This window comes from Caloenas nicobarica, chromosome 3 (assembly GCF_036013445.1).
Source record: "Caloenas nicobarica isolate bCalNic1 chromosome 3, bCalNic1.hap1, whole genome shotgun sequence".
NCBI classification, from domain to species: domain Eukaryota; kingdom Metazoa; phylum Chordata; class Aves; order Columbiformes; family Columbidae; genus Caloenas; species Caloenas nicobarica.
The window spans coordinates 64,738,500-64,765,923 of record NC_088247.1 but is presented as its reverse complement, the minus strand read 5'-3'; the positions used below and the strand labels follow the sequence as shown (position 1 = coordinate 64,765,923).

The 27,424-nt window shown below is 39.0% G+C and overlaps 1 protein-coding gene across 2 annotated transcripts in view; it reads left to right on the top strand.

Moving 5' to 3' along the window:
* Positions 1-27,424, top strand: part of SNX9 (sorting nexin 9) — a 63,355-nt gene that overhangs the window by 30,047 nt on the left and 5,884 nt on the right. Inside the window, exons 5-15 of one of the 2 annotated variants that reach the window (XM_065632563.1) lie at positions 7,904-8,087; positions 8,820-8,970; positions 10,107-10,191; positions 10,605-10,730; positions 11,018-11,135; positions 13,599-13,729; positions 15,139-15,242; positions 16,915-17,018; positions 19,788-19,865; positions 25,573-25,649; positions 26,589-26,678. In XM_065632563.1, coding sequence (XP_065488635.1) covers positions 7,904-8,087; positions 8,820-8,970; positions 10,107-10,191; positions 10,605-10,730; positions 11,018-11,135; positions 13,599-13,729; positions 15,139-15,242; positions 16,915-17,018; positions 19,788-19,865; positions 25,573-25,649; positions 26,589-26,678 — 1,248 coding nt within the window. Of the gene's footprint in view, positions 1-7,903; positions 8,088-8,816; positions 8,971-10,106; positions 10,192-10,604; positions 10,731-11,017; positions 11,136-13,598; positions 13,730-15,138; positions 15,243-16,914; positions 17,019-19,787; positions 19,866-25,572; positions 25,650-26,588; positions 26,679-27,424 lie in introns of both variants that reach the window. The other variant, XM_065632562.1, reaches the window with a different exon arrangement.

Here is a 27,424-nt window from a genome sequence, read left to right as displayed (position 1 = left end):
TCCAGGTTCAGAAACTGCTGTTCTAACAGCGATGATCCATCTCTTCATTCTAAACTACAACCTGTGGTGGTTTTTCATTTATCTAACTTAAAATGTTTTAAAAGTTGTGAACAAATATTAGCTTTCCATTTTAACAATAGTGTTCATCTGAGTTATTTAGATTTCATCTACATTAAATCTAAATGACAACTATATTGGCCCAAACTAGTTTTCCTTATGAAGAAGCTAAAACTTGATCTGTACAGTAGGCTCATTAGTGATCTGGAAACAAACTGTATGTACAATTAGCTATAACGTAGTCCAGCTATTTACAGCCTGTGTAACGCACATGTTTGAACATAGGATAGAAATGCTATAAATTTCAGTATACTATATATTTTAATCTGTGTGGTTTTTCTTCCCTTCCCTCCAGAGCTTGAAGTCTAGCTCTTTTTTTTTTTTTTTCTTCTTCTTCCTCTCTGGAGAATAAAAAACTACTATAAAAATGTATACATGAACTTAAAGTGGAGTACTGCCTGTCTGTTTCAGGGTGGAAATGGATCACCAGCTGTGTTGATGTAAGAGCTGTAGATGTGGCTTCACAGTATTTAAGATACAAAAATAGTTCTTATAGCTAACCATAAGTTGCGTTTGTAAAGGAGTTTGTTCCCTTTTCTTGATGCTGATTCTTGAATTGCTGCCAAGTCTACTTCTGTATGAAGATGACTGTACAGCTCTTCTAAGTATCTTGAGAGTTGGCATTTCTGTGAATTGCAAATTTGTCAGTTAATTCCAGTGTGACCTTAGAGAATCCACATGCTTTGTGCCGTCAGTTATGTTGTGGGCAGAGCAGCAGGGGCCCCTGAGTAGATGCAGGAAGCAACTGTCAGAAACCTCTGCTATCTGTATTGTTTTATCCAGTAGTAAGTGTGAAATCACTGGGGATAGTTTCTCGGTACGGGGAAGATAAGCTGCCACACAGTTATTGAAGTATATGAAAATAAATGGACTGGTTTTATGTGTAGAAAACCCTTTCCCTTTAGAAAACTCTGGAACTTCTGTATAGGCAGGATGAATAAATAGTAGTGAAAACATGTAGTTTGGTGTGCAGGAGCTGAGACAACTCTTAAGTTGCTTGGTGTGTAGGGGTAAGTTGTTGTGATGTACACAAGGAGGACACTAAAGAAGCTACACCCAGAACTTCATATCTTTTCCACTTGTTGCAACTTAGTGCTGCAAAGGCAAATTGTCATTGTTAAATTTGCATACCATAACATCCTCCACCCTGAACTGCTGTGAGCAGCCATAAATGCTAAGATTGAAGAAAATAAGTACAGTGCTCTGATTAAGAGTGTACTATTCTACTTATGTGGAAATTTTGACATGCATGTTACTGAATTCCTGTAACAGCATTTCTATTCTCTGATGTTGCTGTGTGCGCAGTAAAGTGGAAGTGTTGTCACGGGAAATGTGACTCACGCATTTGTTTGAGTCCAGTTTGTCTTGTTAAACCAATATACTAAATTATCTTACAAAATAGACAAGTAGGTTCACCATGCAAGTTACAATTGTTTATGGACTTTGGAAAATACTGCTTCCTTGAGTAATAAACCTTAACTCTGCATAAGTCTATGTGTTTGTAAGATGAAGTGTAAAGTTGTCTCTCTGTGTGCATAAATTGTGTCTAGAAGGGCGTAGTGCAAAAGATATCTAAAAAGAAGGACAAGCAAAACTGGTGAGTTAGAACTCTTCAGAAGTAAAAAAACCAAAAACAACAACAACAAAAACCCCTAGATTGTTTTGTGCTAGTTTGGCTTTCATGATTAGTAACTTCTAGTTCCTGTTACAGATAATGATACTATAACATCCTCCATTGCTATGTGAAATTTGAAAGCATCTCTTTCCCCCCTAGCCACATCTTAATCACAATATTGCATTCAGACTGATAACAGGAATTTGTGACCAATTCTTAACTAAATTCTAAAAACAAAACAAAACCCACAAAAAAACCAACACACCCCAAAACAAAAAAGAACCCTAAATTCTGAAAAACTAAAGTGCCAGGCAGTGACTTCCATACAGTACTAGAAACAGTGACTTGCTTTGAAATGAATTACATTCACATATTGAAAAAGAACCTGTCTAATATATGACAGTGATTGTACCAATTCCAATTATGGAGTTGTCTTGAGTTTTTTTGTGGTCTCCCAGTGGAATGCAAAGGTTCAAGCAGAAGGTTGTTAAACTGTAGTACTGTGATCGCTCCTTAATCTGCACTCACACCCTCAGGCAAAATCTGACTATTAAAGTAGTTTTCCACAATTTACAGTGTTTGCATATGCTTTTTCTTGCAGCTTTGTTGTCATTTGATTTATTTCATGAGGCGGCCTTGTGGTCTAGTAGTTTGACATTAACTATATAAAGAATATTTTAGCTTATAATGGTAACAATCTTTTCAGCCCTCCTGTGAGTGTTTCTATTTGCTCGCACACTGAGAGCAGCATGTGGCACGTGTGTGTTGCACGACCGCTTCACCACAGCAGGGGGCTTAGTGCAGTATATAGTTTCCTTCCTGATTTTTTTTTTTTTTTTTTTTTTTTGTTCATTGGTCACTGAGCCCGTATTTTAAGTGGAATCACAGGCATTTGTAATTGAACGTGGTAAGCTGAAAAAGCCGTAGCCAGTAATACTCTTCAACTCCTCAAAAAAAAAAAAAAAAAGGGCAACGAGGGAAACCCCTGTCCTCTGTTCCCAAATGAAAATAGAGAGTGATTTTTCCAAAAAGGAAGGATAAAGCCTTGTTTAATCTTTGTAGCCTGATCTTGGGATGTCTAGAGAATATCAGAGAGGAATAGGGAGTCTTTCTTCTGTTTCTGGCATTGCTGTGACTGCTACTTGGAAAACTGTCTTGAAATTTCTCATCTGTGTTTCAAGAAGAAACCATTAGGGATTGAAATCAGCTCAAGAGAAGCCAAGGATATAAAGAGGTGACTTGATTGCCATTTTTGTGTGCAGGTGTGAGTAACAAAAACAGAAGCCTGAGAGGACTCCATTGAATAAATGCACATAGGCTTTTTAGTGGATGAAAGTTGAAACTAAGCAAACAAATTTCCTTTAAGCAGTGAGGGTGACAGATGTGTGTTTTCCCTCCGCTTGTCTAATCACTGAGTATTCTTTTCTTGAGTCTAAATTACATATCTTTCTAAAAGACTGTTCTGTACTTCAAATATGTCGTCTTTTGAGCTGAATCAGGAGTTAATAGCTGGAAATCCTGTGCCTGCACTGTGCAGAAGCAATGCAGCCTGTAGTCCACTTTGGCTGCAAATAACCTCACAGGTAAGGAAATGGGACTGGAAGTGGGAAAAGAACAAAAAACTAACTGCTCTGCTCTTCATGGTAGTAACTCAGTTCTTCCATCGGTGGTTTGGTATTGTTTTTTTCTCCTGTGGAAAGCAAGGAGTGTTGAGTAGGTGTGCCTCAGCTTTGTGTGGTTTGTGAGCAGGTAAAGGGTGGCTCCTTTGCAGGGGGTGAGGGGGGCAGTGAGGCTGAGCGTGGAAGTGGTGGATGACTGTTTCCTCTGGAAAGAAGCGAGATGACAGGAGCAGCTGAGGAACAAATGGCTTCCTTGGACAGCATTGCTACTGCCTCTTTGTCAGCTGCCTCTGGAGGTCCTTCCTCTTGTTGCTTTCATGTATTTATCTGCAGGAACACTGTAATAAGTGAGCCCCTAAGGTTGTTTATCCCTTAAAGTCTAGCCCATCTCCACTTCTGCTTTTCCTAGAGGATTTCTTTAAGGAGAAAACATGTTTAAATTTTACAACTGAAAAGAGACCCTTCCTTCAGAAATGGGAGAATTGCCCAGGACCACAATGCTAAGGTAATGATTTATCAGGAAGAAAGCTTGGGCATAAAATATCATGGACATGGCAGCTCCTTCAGTATCTGCTAAATACAGCACAGTGAATGCAGTCTGTGATCACTGCAGAATAGTCTTCTAGTGCTTCACATTTCTTCCTGGAGGAAAAAAGCTTGAGTTTCAGGGTGACTGTCTATATTCACTTACTTTTTTAGAATGTATCTATTCAGAGGCTGTTACCCAAAGAATCTGAGTTTTAGTGTGACGTCCGAGTTTGCCTAAGGCTTTGTCTCCATGTAGGTAACTAAGGCAGCTATAAAACTGGAGAGGTATGTTCATTCCTGTGAGCTACTCGACTGCTCCACCATGACTTTTATTATATTTCCTGTCATTCCTCTGTGCTGTCTGTCTCTACTCAACCCCTCTTTGAGAGTGTAACACTTCTCATTGCAGCTTCGGCTGTCCTGGACTTCCTTTGATTTGATCAGACTTAATTTTTCTACTTCAGCATGGGTTCTGTCTCAGAGTAGATTTCAAGGTATTTTTCTTACAGTTGGAAGTTGTCATTTTTGATGGCACAGTAACCTAGATCTTTTTAGGTACTCAACTTAGTTTTAGCATCTGAACATCATGTTTGTTTTGCCTTTTTTCCCTCAGGAATAGTATGGATCTGTTCGTCCATCAGGACCATGCATTAATATGAGGAAGGAGTCTGCCAGGAACAACATATTTGGCCAAGAGGTCAAAGAAATATTTTTAGCCAGGGTAGAGAGACACCTCAGTGACTTAGCCTTACTGTCTATACCTTTGGATTCTCTGGAAAATAGCGAAGATGTAACTTTTTCCTATTCAATTCATGATGCATTTGGTAAAGATACTGACATTCTACCTCCAAGCTGAGGATTTTCCTGTTGTGGTGGAATTTTTTTTCTCATTGAACTAATATTAGATCTTTAAAAACATACTAGACTTCTCCAGCTCTGCCCAGCCCCCCACCTGTAATGATCTGTTTCTATAGCGAGTCTGAATCTGCCCTTAATGGAAGACTCTTAAAATATTTAGTAATGTGTTCCCTCTGTCTGTTCCTGAAATAGCCTTTTTGTGGTGGTTTTTCTCCTAGAACTGTAGGAGCGAGCAAGTCTATAACAACCGACAAAAGGGAATATCATCTGCCTTTAAGGAGTTTATCCTTGAATTTAATCTCAGTGTACTTGTTTGATGTTACCTTGAGGAGCAAAGAGATGCAGTGTTTCGTTTGAAGGTTGATTGGCTTCTTAATTATGTGTTACGTGGCATTTCTTTTTGTACATTTGCAGTTGAGATTGCTCACATACTTGGATGTTAGGTGTGCTGTATCAAGTTATACTGACTGAATAACAGCTTCTTGCAAGAGCTTTTCATCTCTTTTTGCAGACTAAAGAGAGATCAGGGGATTTATCAGTTTCAGTTATGGAAAAGTAAAGGTGTGAAAACGTGTATTTTTATCACTTACAGAAATGCTTGCTGGCTTAATTAGGGTTTATTCAATCAGAGCTAAGCCACATGAATGGCTTCTTGTACGGAATTTATTAGCTGCTGAGATCCACAGAACTCCTGACTGGAGCTGAGATCACCTATTCATAAATGCTATGTCTTTACTTGGTCTTCCACAGGGCTATGGGACCTTGAGGATGGCAGGACTGATTCCTGAACCCTTCTCCACATTTACTGATTTTTTGCTGCCACTTAGAAGTGTAGGAAGTGTGTGTGCATGTAGGCAAATGCTGAAGAAAGATAACAGAGACCTGTAAATGCTCTTTGAGAGATGCTGCCTATATATACTTTCCTAACCTATGTCTTACCCTCCTCCCCAGTGCCTCAGAAAGGAATGTGGACCCTTTGGCTAAAAGGAGCTGAGTGGGAATAACACATCCCACCCATTTTATAGCCTATGGGTGATACACTTAAGGGCAGGCACTCCAGAGCTTTCTTAGACACCTCAGAAGTAAAATTTACTGATTTGAATAGTGCTTCCATATAGATACATAGAGGTAAGACATCTGAGAGGGCAGTTTAAGTATTCCATTTCCCTTGTTGTGCAGCATTTAGTGTATATCAGCACCTGTCTGCAAGTGTGGTGATGATTGCTCTTGACAGTCATTCTTTGGTAGTGTACCCAGTGTTAATGCTCCCCCTTGTTTTGCAGCAGATTTTAAGTTTCCTTTGCCACCCACTCATGTACCAGATTTCACATGAATTACAGCGAAGAGGAAAACTTTACTCAGCCTTTTGGCAATCACACCACTTCTGGGCTTTCATTTGCCAGTGATCAGCACAACATATATTGCAGAAGTATAGGCAAATAAATACTATGCAAACTATTCTTTTCTAGGTGCTCTAAGTTATGTTACAAGCAGGGAACACTTTTCCATGTGATTGGCCCCAGTGTATGTGTTTTCATTTAGCAAAGATAATAAACTCTGACTGATGACATGTAAAGTTATTTATCTTTACATAAACTCATACCAGGTGAAGATCATAGGAAGAGCAGGCTTGTATAAGGTATCAGCAGCATCTTTGTGATTGCTCAGAGTAGCACTGTCTATCAGCTATCCAAGAATTAGGCAGACCTCAATGATATTGCTCCCTTAGGGAGGGGTGTTCTTGCATCCCTTTTGTCCTCCAAAAAGATCGTCAATTGTCTGCTATCAGTGCAGGAGCTTTCCACGTAATCTCTCACTCCATCAGTTCTTAGAGACCCACTGAGTCTCTTTTCCCTCTTTTTCCCTCCAGCCTGGGGGGGTTGGTCTTAATTTCCAGATCCTGGGGATTCTGTACCTACAGACCAAGTGTTTATATGATATCAACAGCATTTTCAAGTCTTAAAGGTTTGATAGTGTCTGTGAAATCTGACTGTCAGATTACTTTATTTTAGGAAAAACTGAAGTGGGAGCTCTTATTTGTAAGCTGAATAGCTGTACCTTTTTTTTTCCTTTCTTCTCCTTCCTCCTGCGCTTTAGGTGTGTGGGTTTTGATTTGTGTGTGTTTTTTTTGTTGTGTGGTGTGTTTTTTTCTTTCTGCCAGCTCGTCTCTGCACTGAGTGTCTGGAGTAGACTGCACTTAACTAGTCAATGCTTTTTCAAAATGTAGTGTTAAAATGAAGGAGCTGAGCAGGATGCTAAGCTATTAATCCAACTTACTGACAGAGGAATTTGACAAACTGATGCTGTAGTTAGAGACATGTCTGCTCTGTGCTCTTTCTCTGAGGTTTCCACCTCCACAACAGCGTCAGCAGAAGGGTATGTGTGATTACCTTCAGCAGCAGCTCGTGCTGAGAGAGTAGGTCTACAGGCAGATGCCAGACAGTTCCCTGGCAGATGTTTAGTGGGGTTTTGTTCGTTTTTGTTTGTGGGGTTTTTGTTCGTTTGTTTGGGGGTTTTGTGTGTGTGTGTGTTGTGGGGTTTGAGTGGGTTTTTTGTGTGGTTTTTGTTTTTTTCTTTCCCTCACCTTCCCTCATCTTCAGTGTGAATGAGTTCAGCTCTGACAGGGAAGCTGAGCAGGTTGCTGGCCCAAACTCCCTGTCACACCAGTAGTGATGGTGTGGGTGGGCAATTCATGATTTGCTTGTAGTAAAGCCACTGATCTGAGTTTGATAAAATAAGCATTTGAAAAAACCTAATCCTTTACTTTTGAGTTTCTGTTTTGAATGTGCTAATTACTCCATGGCTTTATGTAATTAATAGTTTACATGCACCATACTTACGGTGTTGGTGTAAAATAATTACCATGGGTAAGAGTGTTTTCTAACACTGTTGAAACAAATAGTTTAATTTCCCTGAGGAAACACTGTTGTTAGTATGTATTGGTGTCACATTGCTGGAAAGCTGATCAGTTCTTCCAGGTGCTTACTGCATTTAAGAGTTGTGTAGCTGGGAACATAAGATTTGGCAGCTGCTCCTAAATCAAACAAGTGCTGAATGCAAACTCATAGCCTATCGGCAAGAGATCAAAGATTTCAATACGAAAGTATGTGGTTGTTGCTCACTTCTTCAGCAGTTTCTTCTTTACTTTTGTCTATATACAATATAGGCAAACAACACCAGTGATCCTTGGTCCAGTTGGAACGTTGGGAAGTCTGGGAACTGGGATAATGGAAACGCTGTTGACAGCTGGGCGACAAAACCTGAAAGTGCAGCTGGCCAGAGAAACAGTGCTTCAAATAACTGGGAGGCGGCAGTAGCATTTGGTCATCCACAGGCGTATCAAGGACCAGGTGTGCTATAATGCTCTTATTTTTGGATAAATTACAGTAGGTGGACACTTGAGGTAAGAATTGCTTAATCTTTCAGAACTATAGAACATAGCTTATTTAAAAAACAAAACAGGATCAGTTTCCTAGTGGCATATTGCTACATGAGTAAACTGGACACTAAAATAATAGGGTTTTTTAATTAAAAAAAAAAACAAAACAGATTCACACTAACAGCAACTTAAACCTGTATAGAAATCTGGCAAGCCAAAGTCTTGTGCATACATCATCTATTCTCAGGCATGTTGTTCGGCCTGCATAACTGGAACTTTTAAACACCCTTGAATTTTTGCCCTCAGGCCTGTGAAGAAGTAGTCTCTTAAATCCTTAATTTTAGGAAGTTGCTAAGCCTTTCAGAAAGCTTCTCTACCTTTTTGTAGTAAAAGTCTTAAGAGGCGAACTTATGACTGGGGAATGCTTACCTGGAGTATATGAATATGGAACACTATTGAATTCATCTTAACACACCAGCATTTCCCTCCCGACCCCCAATGGATTTTTAGTGTATAATTTTGCATGTTTTATTTGGCGGGAATGGTGGTAATCGAGGAGGAATCATAAAATAGAAGGCTGAACTACATCTTAATACACTTACCTTGTTTATTTGTGTATGCATGCTGAGGGAGCTGCTTCTAAAGAGAAAATATTTAACTTTCTCCTTCCCCTACCCCCCTGCCCCTTTCTGTACTTCAGCAGCTGCTGATGACGATGACTGGGAGGATGAATGGGATGACCCAAAATCAACTTCACCGTCTTATCTCAGTTACAAGGAGACTGAGGCATCAGAGGCTGGAGGGGTCCAGCGTGGAAATTCTCGTGCAGCTGCTATGAAGCTACCACTTAACAAGTAATGGAAGATGCAGGACAAATGTGTATATATTGAAGAGAACTCGAATTTGTCCCAATGTGTAAATGCGTGACTGTTCAACCTTCTTGAAATATGCCATGTAAACATTACAGTTTTGGGGTAGAATTGGAGATTAATTTGTAGTTCAGTGTTCTCCCTGTGTGATCAGAGAACATAGATCCATGACAGCCTAAAAGTACATGGCAAAGCTGTATCATTTTAAGGTGTTATACAGGCAAATGACACTTTTACAAGGTCTGAACTTCTGGACCTACTGGTCTTTAATATTTAACTGTCTTTATGTGTGCTGAGTGAAAATGAAAGGTGATGGGTGGCTTGTCCACATAGAGAGACTGATCAGAGAAGTTGCCCCAGAGTTTGTGAGCAACTTGAATTGATAGGAGTGGGGAAAACTTCTGCTTTCTGGTGTCTGTGCATAACCCAGGTTGATTCTTGGGCCACAGCTTGATTTTTAGATTAAAATCTTAAGTAGCCTGAAGCTTTGTCAGAGTTATACTAGCATTATCTCATGTTACAATTTGATATTTGTTTATTCTAAAACTACTGTTACTCTGAGAAGCTACTGTGTGGTAATATTTAAGTGGATGAAAGCAGAGTGCAAAAAAGATTGTAGAATAATGCCCTCCTGGGGTATAACTAAAATCAACTGTCTCTGCATGACTAATCACTAATTTTGTTCATCAGTGGAGGTTTTGTCCAGTTTTGCAACAGCACCTCTGCATCATTGTAGCATCTACTTGTTGCAAACCCATTTAGTATAACCAGCATAAACATACCTTATTTAAAAGTGGTGTTTGTCTGGGAAGTAAGTCGTACTTACTCCTTGCGTATCTGCAAGCAGGCAGTAGGTTGGCAGTGCTTCAAGGGCTAAGTATCTTCCCAGTTAGAAAGAGGACAACCATTTGCTTTCTGTATTACACAAATAAAAGCTGAATATCAGTTGCTAAAGCTTTTTCTGCTTTTTTAGGACAAATCGTTGGTTGTTAAAGTAATCCACACCAATTATTTTCTATACTTAAGAAATTCTAAGGGTTTTTTCCTATAGCGGCAGGTAATTCTGCATATGTCAAAGAAGGAAAATACCAAATAAACTTATAATTTTGTTTCATTGTTAGACTTCCTGGATTTGCAAAACCTGGGATGGAACAGTATCTGTTGGCAAAGCAGCTAGCAAAACCCAAAGAGAAAATTCCCATAATTGTAAGTTGGGGACGTGTATGTAGCTTTTGTGTGTGGGTGGTATAGTTTGGTTTGGTTTGGTTTTGGTGGAAGGAGAGGGTTTAGTTGGTTTATTGTGGGTTTCTGTTGTTGTTGTTGATCTAAAAACCAAACTCTTGTAGATATATGCTGTCCTAGTGAAATGTGGTTGAAGTAGCAATCCCTAGAATTAATCATTCCTTTGCTATTTGGGAAAAAATGTTAAATACAGAAAAAGATAAAAACAACTGTGTGGTAGTTCATCTCTGGTTTCAAAAATCCCCTCTATTTCTTGCCTATCAAGCTCTTGCTGAAATCAATGGAAACTTTCAAGTGAAGACAGAAAGTATTTGTCTCCTGGTTTGCAGCTAGTACAACATGATGTATTTAAAGATAATATTTGCAATTTCTTACAGATTGGTGATTATGGCCCAATGTGGGTTTATCCTACCTCTACATTTGACTGTGTGGTGGCAGATCCCAAAAAAGGTTCTAAAATGTATGGTCTCAAGAGCTACATTGAGTATCAGCTGACTTGCACTGTAAGTGTATCTGAAACAGGATCTTCTCTCTCACAAATATGAGTTGCTTGCATATAAATAATAGAGTTTATGTGACTGGGTAATAGACTTGCAAGAATAAGTGGTAGTTGTCAGACTTTTTTCCCAAAGAGTTACTTTGTTCTAGCATTTCAAGTTCTTCTCTAATTATAGATTTAAGGCCTCTAAATCATAAATTTTATTTAAATTCCACATATTTACTCTTCTGTTCACAATTGTTTCATGTTATTGTAGATGCCTGTCAAAAGTCAGTTGTTTTTCTCTTGCAGAACACTAATCGGTCTGTCAACCACAGATACAAGCACTTTGACTGGTTGTATGAGCGTCTCCTGGTTAAATTTGGATTAGCCATTCCAATCCCTTCTCTTCCAGACAAGCAAGTAACAGGTAATTGTTCCCAGTTTTGAATTCATGGGATGTGAAATAAGGCAATCACTTTTGTAGGAGGTTCAGTTATTTCTTACTGTTTGGGTTTTTTTCATAACTTCTTTAAAAGTAATGGGAAAAACCCCAACCTTTCACCATTCGAAGCTTATGATGAGTTGTGATGGCCTATTGATAATAAAATGTCAGCACTAACAGCATAAATTCAGAACTGGTATTTAATTATCTAGTCCAGTGATTGATTTTTTTTTTTTTTTTTTTTAAAGGAAAAGGTTATTAGAAACAGTCAAAACCCCTAGTTACTACAGAAGAGAATATTTATTACTGGAGAGAAGAGATTAAATACTTACATTCCATATTTGCAGATTGTCTGGAGAAATGGTTTTGGAGGATGGTGTGTGTGTGTGTATGTGGTGGTTTAGGTTTTTTTGCAGTTGAATATGGCCATGCCTGTGCATTTTCAGTAGTCTCTGGCTTCCTTTCTACAAGAGTGTGCTAGAGTGCTTGTGAAGAAAAGAATGGATGCTTGTAGAGGAGGAAAATACATTACTTTTGCGTATTTCCATTTGTGTGTTTTCTGGTAAGATTTTTATACAGCCTTTTAAGACACCCAGTCAAAACCAAACATAAAAAGCCGGCATGTCGCCAACCCTGTGGCTGTGGGCATCACTGAAAATGCAGCAGCTCTGCTGTGTTTGAAGACAGCGAAGCATTGATGCAGATGCTGGGATAAATGCCGAGGAAACTGAAAAGTGAGGAAGTGACTTCCTCCCCTTAGCTTCATGTTTAGAATTCGCCAGTATTTTTATTTCAACATGGTACATGTGGACTAAAAGGAAACCAGAAGATCTTCTGGGGTCTTTAGATTTCATTGCAGCTATATCTTAAGAGACTCAGGAGTTTGGCCTCACAGCTAAACCTTGCCTGTGCATTTCTGTCTTTGGGAGATAACTTGCCTCATACCAAAAATTTAAAAAAGCATGCCTCTTTTTCTGAAAAATTATGAGAAACTCTGAAAAAAAAATAGTCGTTGTCTTCCATTGTGTTTAAGAGGCTTCTTTCTGAAGACCGTCTATAAAAGTATTTCTGTCCATTGGTCTTGGCAAAGCAAGACTCTACGAATAGACTGACTTTTCTCAGGATCATATTTTTACTGGTAATGATGTCTCATGACCAGCATGTAACTTCCAAATGTTACTGTTCTGTTGCTTTGCATTCCTTTCAGGAATGCTGTGGAGATTTCAGGATAGATTAAAAATGGAACAAAGTGTTACTGAAGGTTGTATAATGTCTCTTCCACAGTAGCTGATTGATGATGATATTTTTTTTTTCCCCCCAGCTAATTTGCAGGACATGTACCCATACCTAAACTTTATTTTTTACTGGCTGTGTTCTTTACCTGCTGGTCTTGCTAGTTTCCATATTTGCAATTGAAAACAAAACAAAAAAAAAAAATCAATGTTGTGGTGCTGCTGCCATAGTAACTATACAGTAGAATTATACTGAAAGAGTATATGCGTTCAAGGTTTGTCATCTGTGCTGCTATGGAAATTAAGAGTTGGGTGCTGAAGGAATATCTCATTCCTTTCAAGTACATCTTACTTGCTATATGCTTTAGAAGTCTGTCATGCATTGTTTTTATTGGAAAAGATTGTCTAAAGAAGACACAGTTTGTGCTAGAACGGAAAAAGGTCTTGCAGATATGCAGTGATGATAAACTACTGGTTTAAAAAAAAGAAATTACTTATTTAAGTAGTTTGCGTTAAAATCTCTTAACTACCAAAAAAGTCTGACAGAGTCTTACGTGTATACATTATAAGTGGTTTAAACCTATGATTTATTGAGAATTTTGTGAGGGCTTTTTCCCCCAAAACATTCGTGTACCTATATAGAAATAGATAATGGGAGGTTTTTTTAAATCTGTGCTTTGTATTTAAGCAGTCTGTTTTCAATGCTTTGTTAGTTAGGACATAACTTGGAAAGTAAGTAGTTCCTTTTTCTGTGGCGTTTTTGAGCCTTACATTGACCAAAGATTTAGTAGGCTGTATCAGAGAAATACCTGCAGTCCGAGCCTGTGTCTAGCTTCTCTCTTGGGTCACCTAAATACCTAATTTTTCCATCCAAAAGTGTAGTGGGTTTTTTCGTTTGTTTGTTTGTTTTCAAAAATAATCAATTTGAATTGTGGGTGGGTATTATGTGTGTGGTTTTTGGTTTTTTTGTTTGTTTTCTTTTTTTAATATTTCCTGGCTATCTTAAAAAGGAGTACTCTTGGTCAGTAACCAACATAATTTAAGGTTCTTCTGATTTGTCAGCATAATGTTTCTTTCTTGTAAATTCTGACTCATTAAATGGTTAATAACTCACCAGATGAATTACAGGTTCTGTTTTAATTTAAATTTAAAAAAAAAAGAAAGACCTGAGGGTACTTGCGTAGGAATGTAACAATTATTGTTGTATGTATAACAGGGCGCTTTGAAGAAGAATTTATCAAAATGCGTATGGAGAGGCTGCAAGCTTGGATGACGAGGATGTGCCGCCATCCTGTTGTCTCAGAAAGTGAAGTTTTCCAGCAATTTCTCAATTTCCGAGATGAGAAGGTAGGAGACAAAAGCTGACACACAGCAGAGATGGAGGAATTGCTCCCCCCTCCATCCCCCTTGGAACCGAGTTCAGTTTTGTAGCCATCTCCTTTGTCTGCCCCCGTGTGGGCAGTAGTGATAGGCTGAAAACTGCTGGGTTTACTAACTAATTTAGCTGATTGATCAAAACGAGGCATCAAGTTGCTTTTGTGAAATGTTCTGTGCCATTCCAGCAGAGATGTGCTCTGTAAAGTAGCTTTCTTGCCAGTCTTTTAAGGACAGTCTGTGTCCTCCAGTGGAACAGGAACATATTTAAGAACTCTTCTGGCTGTTGCCCTGATCTGTCTCTGTTGGGTTTACTGATTGTTTTGGTCCTCTGATTGGTCCTGCTTTGCTAACAGAAGCTACTTTCTAGTAGACCGTGGATGTGTCTGATCTTGTATCATATTTAAAAACACCCCCCACCAGTTCTCACTGGAATGGGTTGCAGAAGCATTATGCTGCAGTCTTACCTGAAATAACCAGCCATTTTTTATTCTCTGCTCCCCACCTCCAGCATTTTCTTATGCTTCTTTAAAGAGGTTTTAATATCTTTACCTTCAGTAAATAATAGTTTGTTTATGACTGAGCTCCAGCTCTGTTACTAATTCAGCTATCTACCAATGAGGAAGTAAACAGGAAAACTCTGCAGCTTTCTCCTCAAAATAGTCATGCTTCTAAATACACAGACTTTGCTGAAACAGTAAATGATCCTTGGAGTAAGGCCAGACTGAACAAAGCCCTGAGTAACGAAGGTCACAGCTGACCCTTTTTGAGTAGGACACCAGACTCAAACCTCCTGAGGTCACTTCCAACCAGAATTATTCTGTGATTCTGTAAGTAACGGCTTAATAACATGGTAATTAGCAGTGATAGTGAAGTACTGTTTGGATGGCCAGTGGGGAGTTGAATAATTGTGCTAGCTAGTCAGCAGTTCTTAGTATCCAATTTATGGACTGATATAAACAGAAAAGATGTTGCAATACATGTGGAATTTTTAACCTTTTTATCTGTTCCGACTAAGAACTTAGTATGGCAATTGCATAATAGTCTCATGATAATCTTGAGTAGCTTCTGATCTCAGCACTATCACATGTGCAGATACAACTGCATATAATTGCTCTTGCAGTATATTTCAGTAATGAACAAGAAGGGCTTGTTTACCCCAGAATCTAGACAACAGAGTGCACAAGGAAACCTTGGCCCCACTGAAACTTTCACTTAAAAGGTTTTAATGTATGGGTGTTCTGTTGGTTAACTGTTCTCCTAGATGTTTCATTCAGTGCTTGAGTACATGTACTTAAAGATGGATGAACAGTCGTGGTCAAATTTTGTCTCTCTTTTTCTTTTTTCTTTTTTCTTTTTTCTTTTTTTTTTTTTCCCTCAAGGAGTGGAAAACTGGAAAGCGGAAGGCAGAAAAAGATGAAACTGTAGGAGTCCTGATCTTTTCTACAATGGAACCAGAAGCTCCTGACTTGGATATGGTAGAAATGTAAGGTGGTTTATTTTTGAGTGGACGTTATGCATCTGGGTATACAACAGATACTGAGCTAATATAAAAAATAAAATAGTAAGCGTGCACACATTTTAATGGATTTGAAGAGTTACTCATCAAGGTAGAGCTAAAAAAATTGTTTGAATATGAGATTTTCATATCAAACCCTCTACATTTTGGCGGAACTTCCTATGATGCCTCTGACTTCAGTGGCTGAATACTGGAATTGTGGATAAACTAGATGAAGTGTTTATTGTAGCTCCTGGCTGGGCCTGGCAGCCTGGGGTGGTTCTGGGGACCCATCTCCAAGCATTGCAGGGGAGGCCGTGACACCTCAGACATCTGCACCATGTTCCAGTGCCTGGGAATGTCTCAGGATGCTGTTAAAAGTGTGTATGAATGTTGTTTTGAAAGCCATTACTCCTGTCAGTGGCCAAACCAGCTTGTTCAATAGTTCATAGGTTCTTCAGTGAAAACATGCTCTTTATTGAAGCCATTTGGGCAGTACTTTGGCAGTCCTGTGTTAGCCTGTCTTTGATCAAAGGATGGTAACCCTCTGCTGGTTCATGAACGTTTTCTGTGATCATGATACCGTGAAGTAGAAAGTACAGAAAATTAAAGGATGATTTGCTACTGGGAAAACTGGAGTAAAACAAGGGCCTCTTGGAAAGCCCAGGTTCTGTTTCTGTGCCAGTACCTGTTTAGGTAGAGTTCCCAGCTGGGGAGGGAGGTGCTGCTGGGGATATGGGAGCCTCTGGGTGGTTGGGCCACAGCTGGAGCTGCTGCCCCAGCTCTGGGGAGTCGCTTTGGGTTGCCTTGCTGCAAGAGCTGTCGCACACAGGCTCTGGCTGAGAGCATTTGTGAGATCTCACACAGTTGAATAATGCTTACTGAAAATCAGAAAATAGATGTCTAGTTCTCTTTCGTAGAGCTCACAGGGCATTGCTGTGTATGCAGTGCTGTGTTAATGCAGCTTTGACAGCTGCATGGAAATATGCTTAAAGAGGGGTGAAAAGGCACGTACCAATTCAGCATTCTCTTTTGAGCATCACCATTTTTTTTCTCTCTGTGACACAGCTGAACACAATGGTATTGTCAATATAAAGTTATGCATATATATTTCCATAGAAGAACTGCTCTATTAATTTTTATTCTCCTATTTTAGACTTGTATTAAAATATCTGGCACAATTATTTTCTTTGTATTTGTTCATTGTTGTATGAATTTTTCTACTTCTGTTACTCTAACATCTAATTTCCTGTCGATGTGGGGTCCTTCTCTTTGTGTTAAGTGCTCTAGAGTTGCATTTTCCTCAAATCAGATTTTGCCGTTCTGTTGTTATTTGATCTCATTGGAGAGGCTATTTAGCAAGTAGCATTTTTTTTTGAACGTAACTAAATATAGGAAGAATGATAGTCCAGTACTATGTGTTTAACGGGGCGGGGGGCGGAAACAGAACAAAAAACACATATATCTGAAGAGGGAAATTCTGACCTCTGTGAAATGGCAGATATTTCAAGGAATTCATTTATTTCTCTCTCTTTTTTTTTTTTTTTAAAAGACCTAGTTGACGCTACTAAACATTTCAGCATTGTGTTTTAAAGTTAGTATAATGCACCTGTTAAGCTGCTTTCTGTTCTTGATTTTTTTTTTTTTCCAAATGCTACAGAGAACAGAAATGTGATGCAGTGGGTAGGTTCACCAAAGCAATGGATGATGGAGTCAAAGAGCTGCTGACAGTGGGACAAGAGCACTGGAAGAGGTGTACAGGGCGTAAGTGTCCTTTCTGAACTCAGCAGTCATATTTCTCTATTGCTTTTTCTCTGTGGTTTTTGTTGTTTATAATTCAAGGCACATCTTTAAAGGAAATGCTAAACTATCATGATGATTCTATGGCATTTTGGCTGCTTTCAGTGTATGAGAGTATAAATTGTACAAAGTTTTTGGTTTGTCGGGTGTTGTTTTTGGTTTTTTTCTTTCTGTTGTAGCAAAAATGTCTGGTCCCTGGCCATAGGTTTAAAAATATTAGCAGTAATTCTAGTAATCCAGCTAAAGCCCTTGTTGGTCCTGTTCTCATTTATTTGTAATTTATCTACATTTTAGTAACATGGGCGAAGTAGACCTGTCTGTTTGATGAAATCTTATATGGTTATATTTCATTAGCCCCTTATTTAGGATTCTTGCATGCCAGGAGGAGTGATTTAAAGATTAAATGAGTTTTTTTAAAAAAAGAAAAAGAAAAAAGAAAAAACAGCTTGATTCTAACTTGATCTTTAGCCCAATTCTTTTTCTCCTATCTTGTCTCTTCCTTCCCACAGATATTTAGGGTTGCAGAACTTCACACCAAGTCCCTATGACTCTGCCTGGGCTCTAATTTCCTAGTCCACAGCAGTGTTCAGTGTTTGTGGCCACCACAAGGCAGCTATTGAAAGGAAGCAGGTACTACAGCTGAGGATCATAATAAGAAACACTTCAGGGCAGGCTGTAGTGTCTGGCGGCCAGAGACCTCATAAATCTCCTCAAATCTCCTCCATTTTTTAATTTGTTTTCCCCCCCCCACCCCCCCGCCTCTTTTTAACTCCTGCAAAAAAACCATTGTCCCCAGACTTGGGAGTAAGTAACATCTCCTGAGTTATCACTTTGCTGCTTTCTAATCTAACACTGCAGTTGAATATCTGGGCTGATTGGAGGGAATGGGAAGTAGAGAAGCTCAGTCTCTTCTGGTAGTGATTGCATTAGACCTTAGTATTTGTAGGATGTAACCTCTAAATTATTTACATTTCTCCACAGAAGGGTTTCATTCTGCATATCACTGACCCTCCTGCTGGTCAAAAATAGTCTAACACAGGAAGGAGCTCTAACATGGATCTCGCTTCACTAGGAAATGGTACCAAGGGGGAAGCGGAGGGCAGGGGAAGGAATAAGGTCCCTCAGATGAGACTAGAAAAATAGTGTTGCTTTGCAGTTACAGAAGCAGTGATCAAAACTGTAATAATTAAGGGCTGGCTGTGATTAGTGTTTACAGTAGAAATTCACTATTTTGTTCACTGCTAAAATCTCCCTAAAGTTATGAAACTAGTGCTTTAGGTATGGAATGACTCCTCTGATACCTACAGTTATGAATTAGTTGGCATAAATGCAGTAAATCAGATGCAACTGTGTAGAAAATTTTAACTTAATTTTCTAGACATTCATACTGAATGGAAAAAGATGATGAGACATGCAAAGCTGAAGAATTTCAGTGGTCTCTTAGGTTTTAAGTTCCCTGTCAGTTCTAGTCTCAACTACTAGTCAGAATTATTTTTGACACATCCTGAGCAATAGTTAAGTTTGTTCCATGCTATGATATTTAAAATGATTGACAGTGGAAACTTGTTAAAAGCAAGTGAAAACCAAATGTTCTCCGCTAGTTTCCACTGGGGATTCTGTAACAAGTTAATGGCTGATGAATGGTACCTGTTGTATAAGAAATACCAGTTTTCATAAATAATCTAACTTCTGGGCAAGCACTTGAACAAAGAAGATGATTAAAATTATGTGCTTTGGGGTGCTTTTTATTTTAACCACACAAAGGGGTCCCCTCAGATTATATGGGATTCTAGAGCAACTAAAAAACTTCTATTTACCTGAGCAGTGGACGCTTTGAATACAAATGTTTGACAACAAAAAGCACTTCTACTTGTTTGGGGTGGGTGTTTTGTTTCTTTTGTGTTTGTGGGGTTTTTTGGGTGGGGAGGGTCTGGTTGTTGTGGTTTTGTTTTTCAATTGTGGTTTTTTTGTTAGTTTTGGTTTTGGGTGTGTGGTGGTTTTTTTTTTTCCTGCTAGCACAGGTAGCTTATAAAAAAGTTTTCACTTTTCAGATTGCTCTTTAGGCCTCTGGGGTGGTGGTGTTCGAAGTTTTAATAATAAATACACTCGTTGCAGTTTATTGACTTCATTGTGAGGTAGCAATTTCTGCATACATTTTCAATAAATAGATTATAAAAAAGAATTTTATTATTCCAATACGTGCATCAATTTTAATCCCTATATAATCTTGGTTTCTAATACTTTTAAATATGAAATCTGTGATTTGAGGAGAGCTTAGGTATTATAGGCCTGTATAATAATCCCCTCTCTTAAAATAATAATGAGATCTATTCTCCAGCACTTCCTCCCCCACCTCCCTTAGGAGGACAGTCTGCTCATGAAGGGGAGAAAAAAAATCTCACTATATATATAGGAGGACTGAGATAGGAGTGCCATGAGATTTTTTTTTTCTTTTTTTTTTTTTTCTTCCATAGCAGTCACAGACTGTTTCCCCAACTGTTTGTGGGTTTCAAGAACCCAGATTGCAATTGCTTTATCCCATTTTGGAATGTGTGTAGCAGGGGAGGGGGTAAGAATGTGACTGTAAATGCTTCACTAGAGGAAATGTAAAACCTAGTTGTTTTTGACTTTGCTTCTATCAAGTTTTAGAAACACTGCAGATCTGGTCTCAATTACCCTTGTGGGTTTTTTCTTCTGTTTTCCTCTCTTCCCCATCCTTTTTCCTCCTCTCAGCACTACCCAAGGAATACCAGAAGATAGGAAAAGCATTGCAGAGCCTGGCACTGGTCTTCAGCACTAGTGGATACCAAGGTACTTCTATAGCTTCGTTTGTACTTTTAATTATATCATATGCTATGTTTTTTGCCAAAGATCTTAATGCTTTCTTCTTTGAACTTTAGATGTCAGACATGATTCTGGAAAAAGTATTAAAAACTTGTTTCCCTGTGTATATTATGGGGTTTTTATATTCTAGTCTGCAATCTTGGTTTTTTAGCACTGTATACATGTGGTGGGGGGGTGGTGGTGGTGGAATTTAGCTTGATGTCATTAGTATATAATCTGGTCACTGACCTGACTGACAAAACATGCTGTAGCATTTTTTGTGATATCAAAGGAAAGGAAAAAGTTTAGCTCTGCGACAGATATTTTCAAGGCTGTTGTGTGGCTTACGTCATGGAACAAGAACTCCACATGGGGATGGAAAACTTATTACAAGGCTTTTCTATACCATTATGTGGGCTGGAGGGTTGGCTATTGTAGCCTTCTTTCTTCCTTCACCTTTCCTTCTCCTTCAAGAGCCCTAAAATAGAGCCTGTTGTGTTAGGTATGAAAGTTGTGGGAGGGAAAAGGAGGGCATCAGTTGCTCAGAGTTCTCCTAAAATGTAGTCTTTAGGCCAAACTTAAAATCCTGCTTTAATATGCAAAGTTTTGCTGAGGTTTTCCAGATAACTGGAAAATATTTCCCGATATCCCAGGGGGAGCTAATTAAGTCTATTTTCTCTGGGATTCTCTTGTCAAATGTATTTGTTTGTTTGTTTTCTTTTCTACACTTAATAGCAAAATTGCTCTGTTCTAAAACCTTAAATGTTATAGCATAGAGGCTTCCTGAAATCCTTCCATTTTAGGACTTTTAGTTGACCAGTACTTAATCTGACTACTCATCTATCCCTTGCTTTTTATTCTCTAAGCTTTTTGCCTCATAAAGCATGTATCAAAATGCAACCACTTCTGAAACTCAGGTTCTCTGCTGCTGAAAACACTGGAGATAGGCACAGTCCCTGTAGTTTGCTCTCACCTTTGTCCTGTGCTTCAACAGAATGACTGCTTTGTTAGAATTGGAGGATAGCATATTGTTTAAAAAAATTACTTTTGGATATGAGAATCAAGTAGGGAATTTGCATAGTTATATACTCTTAGCATGGGTTAGAAAACTGTAAATCCTAGCCAGACGCATTCTGTAGCAAGAATTCATGAGAAAGGACTGAAGATTGCTTGAACTATAACACACTTTCTTTTGCCAGAGTAAAGGAAAAATGATATGGCTTAAAGCTATGATGCAAAGTTGCAGATCAGCCTTATGAAAGAAAGCTTCAATTTGATTTCCAGCATCTTTGAATGGTGTGAAAAAATAGATCCCATGATGCTTGGGAACAAGAAAAGGATGTTTCTCTTTCCTGTTTGCCCAGTTGTACTTGGTTGCACCCTAGTATCTCGCTGAGGAAAAACATCCTTCCCACTGATGCCTTCGTCCTGACTCCATATATTTTGCTCTTTTTAATAACCAGTACACCAGTGTATTTTTTCAGAATTAATAATGTATGGGAGTTTATTCTTTTTATTTGAGTTCTCAGGAGGAGAGAATAAGTGTAGTGGATGTGTTGCTTTAAATGCCATCTTCACTACTGCCCTCATTCTGTCCTGCCTGCTGTTCATGTACAATGATTTCATTTGATGGTTGCTGCAGGTTTGGGTCTGTGGATTAAGCAGACTCTATGCATGAGATGTAAGAATTTGGATTTAAACTGATAGGATGTGGCTTTCCTGGTCTCAATATTTAAAAGACGGCACTGGACCTATTCCTTCAAATGAAGAAGTACTAGCTAGGTTGAGTATGGGGTGTGATTTTTCTGGACCGTTGGTAAAGAAGAATGAGTCCTTCAGTCATATTTAAAGGCACTCAGTTCAGTTGCTGTTAGGAGCTGATTCTCTTCATCCTTTTTTTTTTTTTTTTTTTTTAAATACCTGAGTTATCAAAGTTTAAGCATATAGGCTGCTGAAGATTGCAATGGCTGATTTCTTGACAAGAATATTTCCAGCTACTAGTAGCTGACTTCTGACATACTGAATACACCGTTAGTTGGTTCATTTGCACGGTTAGGATGCAATGTATCTACTGTCCTTACCTCTTCCATCAGCGCTGCCTGCTTGCTGTGTGAAGCCTTATGTGTGGTGAATGTCTACTGCCTCATCTTCTGATTTCTGGTCTAAAATGTTTAAGATTGCACCAGGCAAGATGCACTTGTTAATCTGACTCACTCAAGCTCTTTTTCTTATGCCGCAGAATGAGCCTTATCAATTAGTTGCCAGCCACAGAGCATATTAGGAATCTGCCCCCAGTATTAGCAGAGGCAAGGGTATCTTTAAAGCTACTAAGGACACATTGAGAGGTTTTCATTTAACTTGGCCGTGGGCCTATAGTACTGTCCGATCCATTTTAGGAACACATGCTTTGAAAGTATAATCCTGGTCCAAAAATGCATATTGGGCAGTTCTAGAATATGCCTGGAAGTGTCTTGCAGCCTGGCACTATGTTGCCTATCTTATTGCATCATACGATGCTCTTAGGGTAACACAGCCTTAAATAGCACGGCGTCTCTTTTGCGGTGCCAAATCTGGGTGAGTCTTATCTCCTATATTAAGAAAATGTCAATGTCTGTGGTATGCCATTCAGCCATAGTAAGATCTTGTAATCCTACATCACCCCTCAGGAATTTTGTTAGGCAGTTACATGCAAGTTTCACTATCCTGCCAGCTAGCAACAGGAATCTTGCCTTCCAAGCTGCTTGTGTGCTGGATGTTACCAGTCCAAGGTGTGCTTGTCAAGAAAAATCTTGTTACGTAGTTCCCTAGTACATCAAACATGATCCTTTTCATACTTCTGGATTCTGTTAAAACATGTTTTGAAAGAAAACAATACAAAACCACTTCTTGACAAAAAAATTGCCTTGCCTTGATCAAGCCTCACAGAATATTAGTTCCCTCAATATAGCTAGTGTATTGCCTCAGAGCTGATAATCACTGACATTTACCAAGCAGTTGAACTGCTAAGAGATGCTCTGCTAAACATCTCCTCATAGTTTTAACATTTTTCTTCATCTCCCTATGACAGCATGCAGGCCTGTAAATCAGTGAAAATATCAGTTTCTCCTCATGGTTGGGTTAAAATATCTGTAGAATATTACTGGTGATTTTCTGTCTTTAGTCAATGCTTTTAAGTCCTCTGTGTCTCTCATGAGGTTATCTGTAATGCACCCTGCCCTAATTTGGTTGTAAATGTCAGCAGCGTGTGGAGCTTTCTGCCTTTCTGTTGATTAAAGAACCCCTGACATCCTGGTAGATGCTTACAGTGGGACCCAGCTCAGCTTTCACAGCTTGAGTTAAGAAGCCCATTCCCAGCTTTGCATCAGTTCAGAAGCCGAGAATGCTAGGAACTTGGCCCTGTCCAAGTAACAAAACCCTGACCAAAACCCCTGCTGACAACAGTGATTTGGAGCAAGCAATCTGCTGCTGGAATTCAAGTTACTCTGATGGGCGAGCGTGGGGCTTGCGAGCGGTATCTCTGACAAGGTGGCCTGGTGTAGGGAGCGACCGCCTGAGCATGGCCTGACACCGCCCATGATGTGTATTAGAACTTGGAGGGTACGGTGGCAGGTAAGAGATGAAATCTCACTCTTTAAGGCTGCACTGGCACTACCTGAAAAAGAAATTTTAGAAGGAAAGGATGCACTGTGAGGAGCTGCAGATATTCTTCTACCACTTGTGTGCCTGTCTGTTGTTGGGATCCGCTATCTGCAGCAACTTTTAAATATGCTATCCTGTAGCCGTACTTTTGGAGGGGTGTGAATGCCTCTGCTAGTAATAGAAACTTAATGTACCCTCTGCTTTGTGCCCTGCTGCTGCCAAGTGAAGGAGGATTGGTGCTGGGAAAGTTTGTCTAGATTCTTTGAAGGTCCTTTGAGTGAGTTCTGCACAGAAGGGGAGGATTTTCTCTTTCTACTTAAATATACGTACTCTTCCTCTTTCTGTTTGCTCAGATAGGAAAAGTCATCGTCTTTTATGGCATTATGAAATGAACAGCAACATCTAGATCAACCTGGCTTCTGACTCTGATTAAAGCCACACCATGTTTTGTCCCAAAATCTAGGAGTCAGTTGCCTAAGCAGCAGTTACTTCAGGGTTACTCAAGGTTGCTTCTGAGCAGACATGGCAAATTCTGAAATAATAAAATCACTTAAGTCTACCTGAAATAATGAAATTGATCTCCCTAAAATGTTATTATTGTTTTACAATGAGGAGATATCTTCAGAATTATGTACCTCTTAAATCTTGCAGTGGGATTTAATGTTATTTTTGTTTTATCCAGATAGACTCAAATCAGAGAAAACCAACTATTTCTTTAGGAGTGTTTGTGTTGCTGGACATACTGGTTCTTAGGATCAGTAGCTTACCCTCAAAGCTTGTGGCTTTATGAAACCAGTCGAATCGAAAGTAAAAATCAATCGATAGAACTGAAGCAACATTCAGTCGTTATTACCTTGTTTCCTTTAGGACATGCTAAAATGAAGGCATCCTACCTAATAAATCTCTAACCATAGTTTAGTCCATATGTTGGAGCAAAAGGAGATACTTTATGTTCAATTAATCATTAATTAAATTGATGTTTGGTAATTTTCCATTAAGTTGCTGACTAATATCGATAGAATAAAAACAAGATGTTCATAAAAGACTTAACTGTTTCCTAGTATCAAGACGTCTGAAAGGATGAGAAAAAACATTTTTTCTTAAACTAATATTCACTATCTGCAAATTATACCTTCCCCTTTCTCTACCTCAATTTGCTTTCTGTACTGGTGACTACATGCTTTGGACAAGGATGGAAAAACCCTGTGGTGTTTTGGGAAGGTGAAGTGGCATGAAAAAAACAAGAATGTAAGGCTTGTTTCCATCTTTGTCCCACATAGCCATGTCCTGCTTGTAGTACAGTGTTATGAGCACTTGTGGTGTTGTCTAGCTTAGGATTTGTGGTGGTGTCTGTATTTTTAAGTGTAGTTTGTGGTGTCCTTTGATCTATTTCAGATGATGATGAAAGTTAGAAACTCAGTCCCAAAAGCAGCAGTTTTTACAGAGCTTGAAAATATCACCCAAAAGTTCCCTAAAGGGTCAGCAATCTTGTTGGCAAGGAAAAAACTTAATTTGGCCTTCTTCCACTTCTCTGACCTTCTAACAGTTATGGTCTCGGACTGTTAGAGCCTAGGGCTAGCTTTGCTGCTCCGTAGGCCATTGTGGAGAATTTACTACTTAGCGGGTATGAAAATCATTTATTAAAAATCGGAACAGCTGGTATCTCTTCAGCTTTGTTAGTCTGTCTTCTACTGTCACCCTCATTCTCTCTTCTTCCCCATACCGGGAGGCTTCCTGTTGCCCCATGTGGGGGAATACCTGTGTATTTAAACTACCTAAAGTAATGAAATGTGGAAGTGAATAGTGCTACTACTATGGTAGAACAGTGTTTATGTGGTCCCTCTAGTATTCATTTTCTACAAGATCTTCAAAGTTTTCCTTCTTTAATGGTATAGAAACTATGAATATTTTTCTAACTTCTTCATTAGTTCTGGTTAAAAAAGGATGACTAGGCATTTATTCTTGCAAAATAAGCTATTTTAGAAGTTTCCCTTGAATCAAGACAAGTTTCTTACTGTGATTGACTTACCGTAATTTGAACACTGTTTGCTTTTAGGTGAATCTGATCTCAATGGAGCAATAACAGAAGCAGGAAAAACCTATGAAGAAATCGCCAGTCTTGTAGCAGATCAGGTGGGAGTATTATGAATGCTTTGGTGTAGTCTGAACAAACCTATCACCTCTTTGGATCACTTCTGACTTCTTTTTGTTGTTGTTTCTGTTTAAAGCATAACCGCTACTGCTGCTGACCAGTTAAATGACATTGCTGTTAATACTTTTAAATGCACTTTCATCATCTTTTCTACTGTGTCAGTTTAGGGGGGATGTGATGGGGAGGGTATTGCTCTTGGGTCAGAAAGCTCACATTCTGGTTTCTAAAGTACTGAAATGATTACTTTTTAAATGTGTTTTGCTTTTTGATGTCAGTGAGCTGTCTTCATTACTGTTACAAAAGAATGAGATTAATCAAGGGTAGAGTTTCTACCTTCCTCCTGCATTCCCCAAATGTCTACAGGATTCAGATCTTGCTGCCTTTCATTGTCTTGACGTGCAGTTGCCTGCTTCAGTCAAAATCTAGCTTAAATAAATCCTGATTGGTGTCACAATTCAAGTCATGAATTGATGTTTAGTGTATTAAGCTTAAAGTTTCCAAATCGCAGATCCTCTTGATCTCAAGATTGAATCTGGAAGTTCTTAAAACAGTTTTCCAAGTCAGCGACTAAGGAGATGCACGTGTGCGTGTACATATCTGTCTAATGACATTGTTGCTTAATAGTGCTGTTGCTAGGAGTAGCAGCTCCTCTTCAGTGAAAATTTGAGGCAAAACCCCTCACTTAATAAGCTAATGTTGAGGAAGACAAAGAACAGAGGCACCTGCTCGCTGGTGCTCTGTACCTTAGTCCAAAGAGCTTGTATTTTAATAAGTACCTTTTTAAATATGAAAAACCAGCAATAATTGTTTTCCTATTCTTTCCCTTTTCTCCCCTCACCCTCTTTTGGCATCATAGATTCTTTTCTGTGATGTTAATATGCCTCAGATACTTTTACTAATGCTTACCCTTTGTTTATTAGCCAAAGAAAGATCTTCACTTTTTGATGGAAACAAATCATGAATACAAAGGATTTCTTGGTTGCTTCCCTGACATCATAGGAGCGCATAAGGTATGTGAGAAGCCTTTCCTTTTAAGGGTGGGCAGTGGGAAGTTGTACAGCATCAGAAGTGGTGGTATGGTACACTGCATTTGTGCAGCAGCCTGGCCCCTGCTTCCAGAAACACGGAAAGTTTCCGTGAAAACTGACATGTGGATTTTTAAAACAAAAAGTACTTAGAGGGAAGGTAGAACTTGTCCTGAGATTTGAGAATATCATGACTTTCTGCTATAGTACAGCACTACAAGCTTCAGTTTTCTCTTCAGGTTAACTTCATGTCTCAATGTGGTGAACAGGAGTAGTGTAAATTTGTAGTATTTGAGTCTTACATGGTAGTTGATACTAAACCATAGCAGTGTTGTAGGAAGAATTGTGTACACTTAACATGGCTAGCTTACTGGTATGTCTAAATGATCATGCACTCCCTAGAACAAGGGTGTCAAACTCATTTTCACCAGGGGCCACGGCAGCCTCGCAGTTGCCTTCAAAGGGCCAAATGTAATTTTAAGGCTGTATAAATGTAGGGGTAGCCTCGCAACTGTGAGGCTGATGTGGCCCCCGGTGAAAATGAGTTTGACACCCCTGGCCTGGAAGTTTCTGTAATATCAAAAAATAGAGAATAGGGCTAACTTTTTGGGGGGAGGAAGGAGGGGAAAAACACAAAAAAAATCAACCAAACACTTGCAACAAAAACCAACCACTTCATTCTCTTTAATATGAAAGCCATCAAATAATAAAACAATAAATTTAGCCATTGT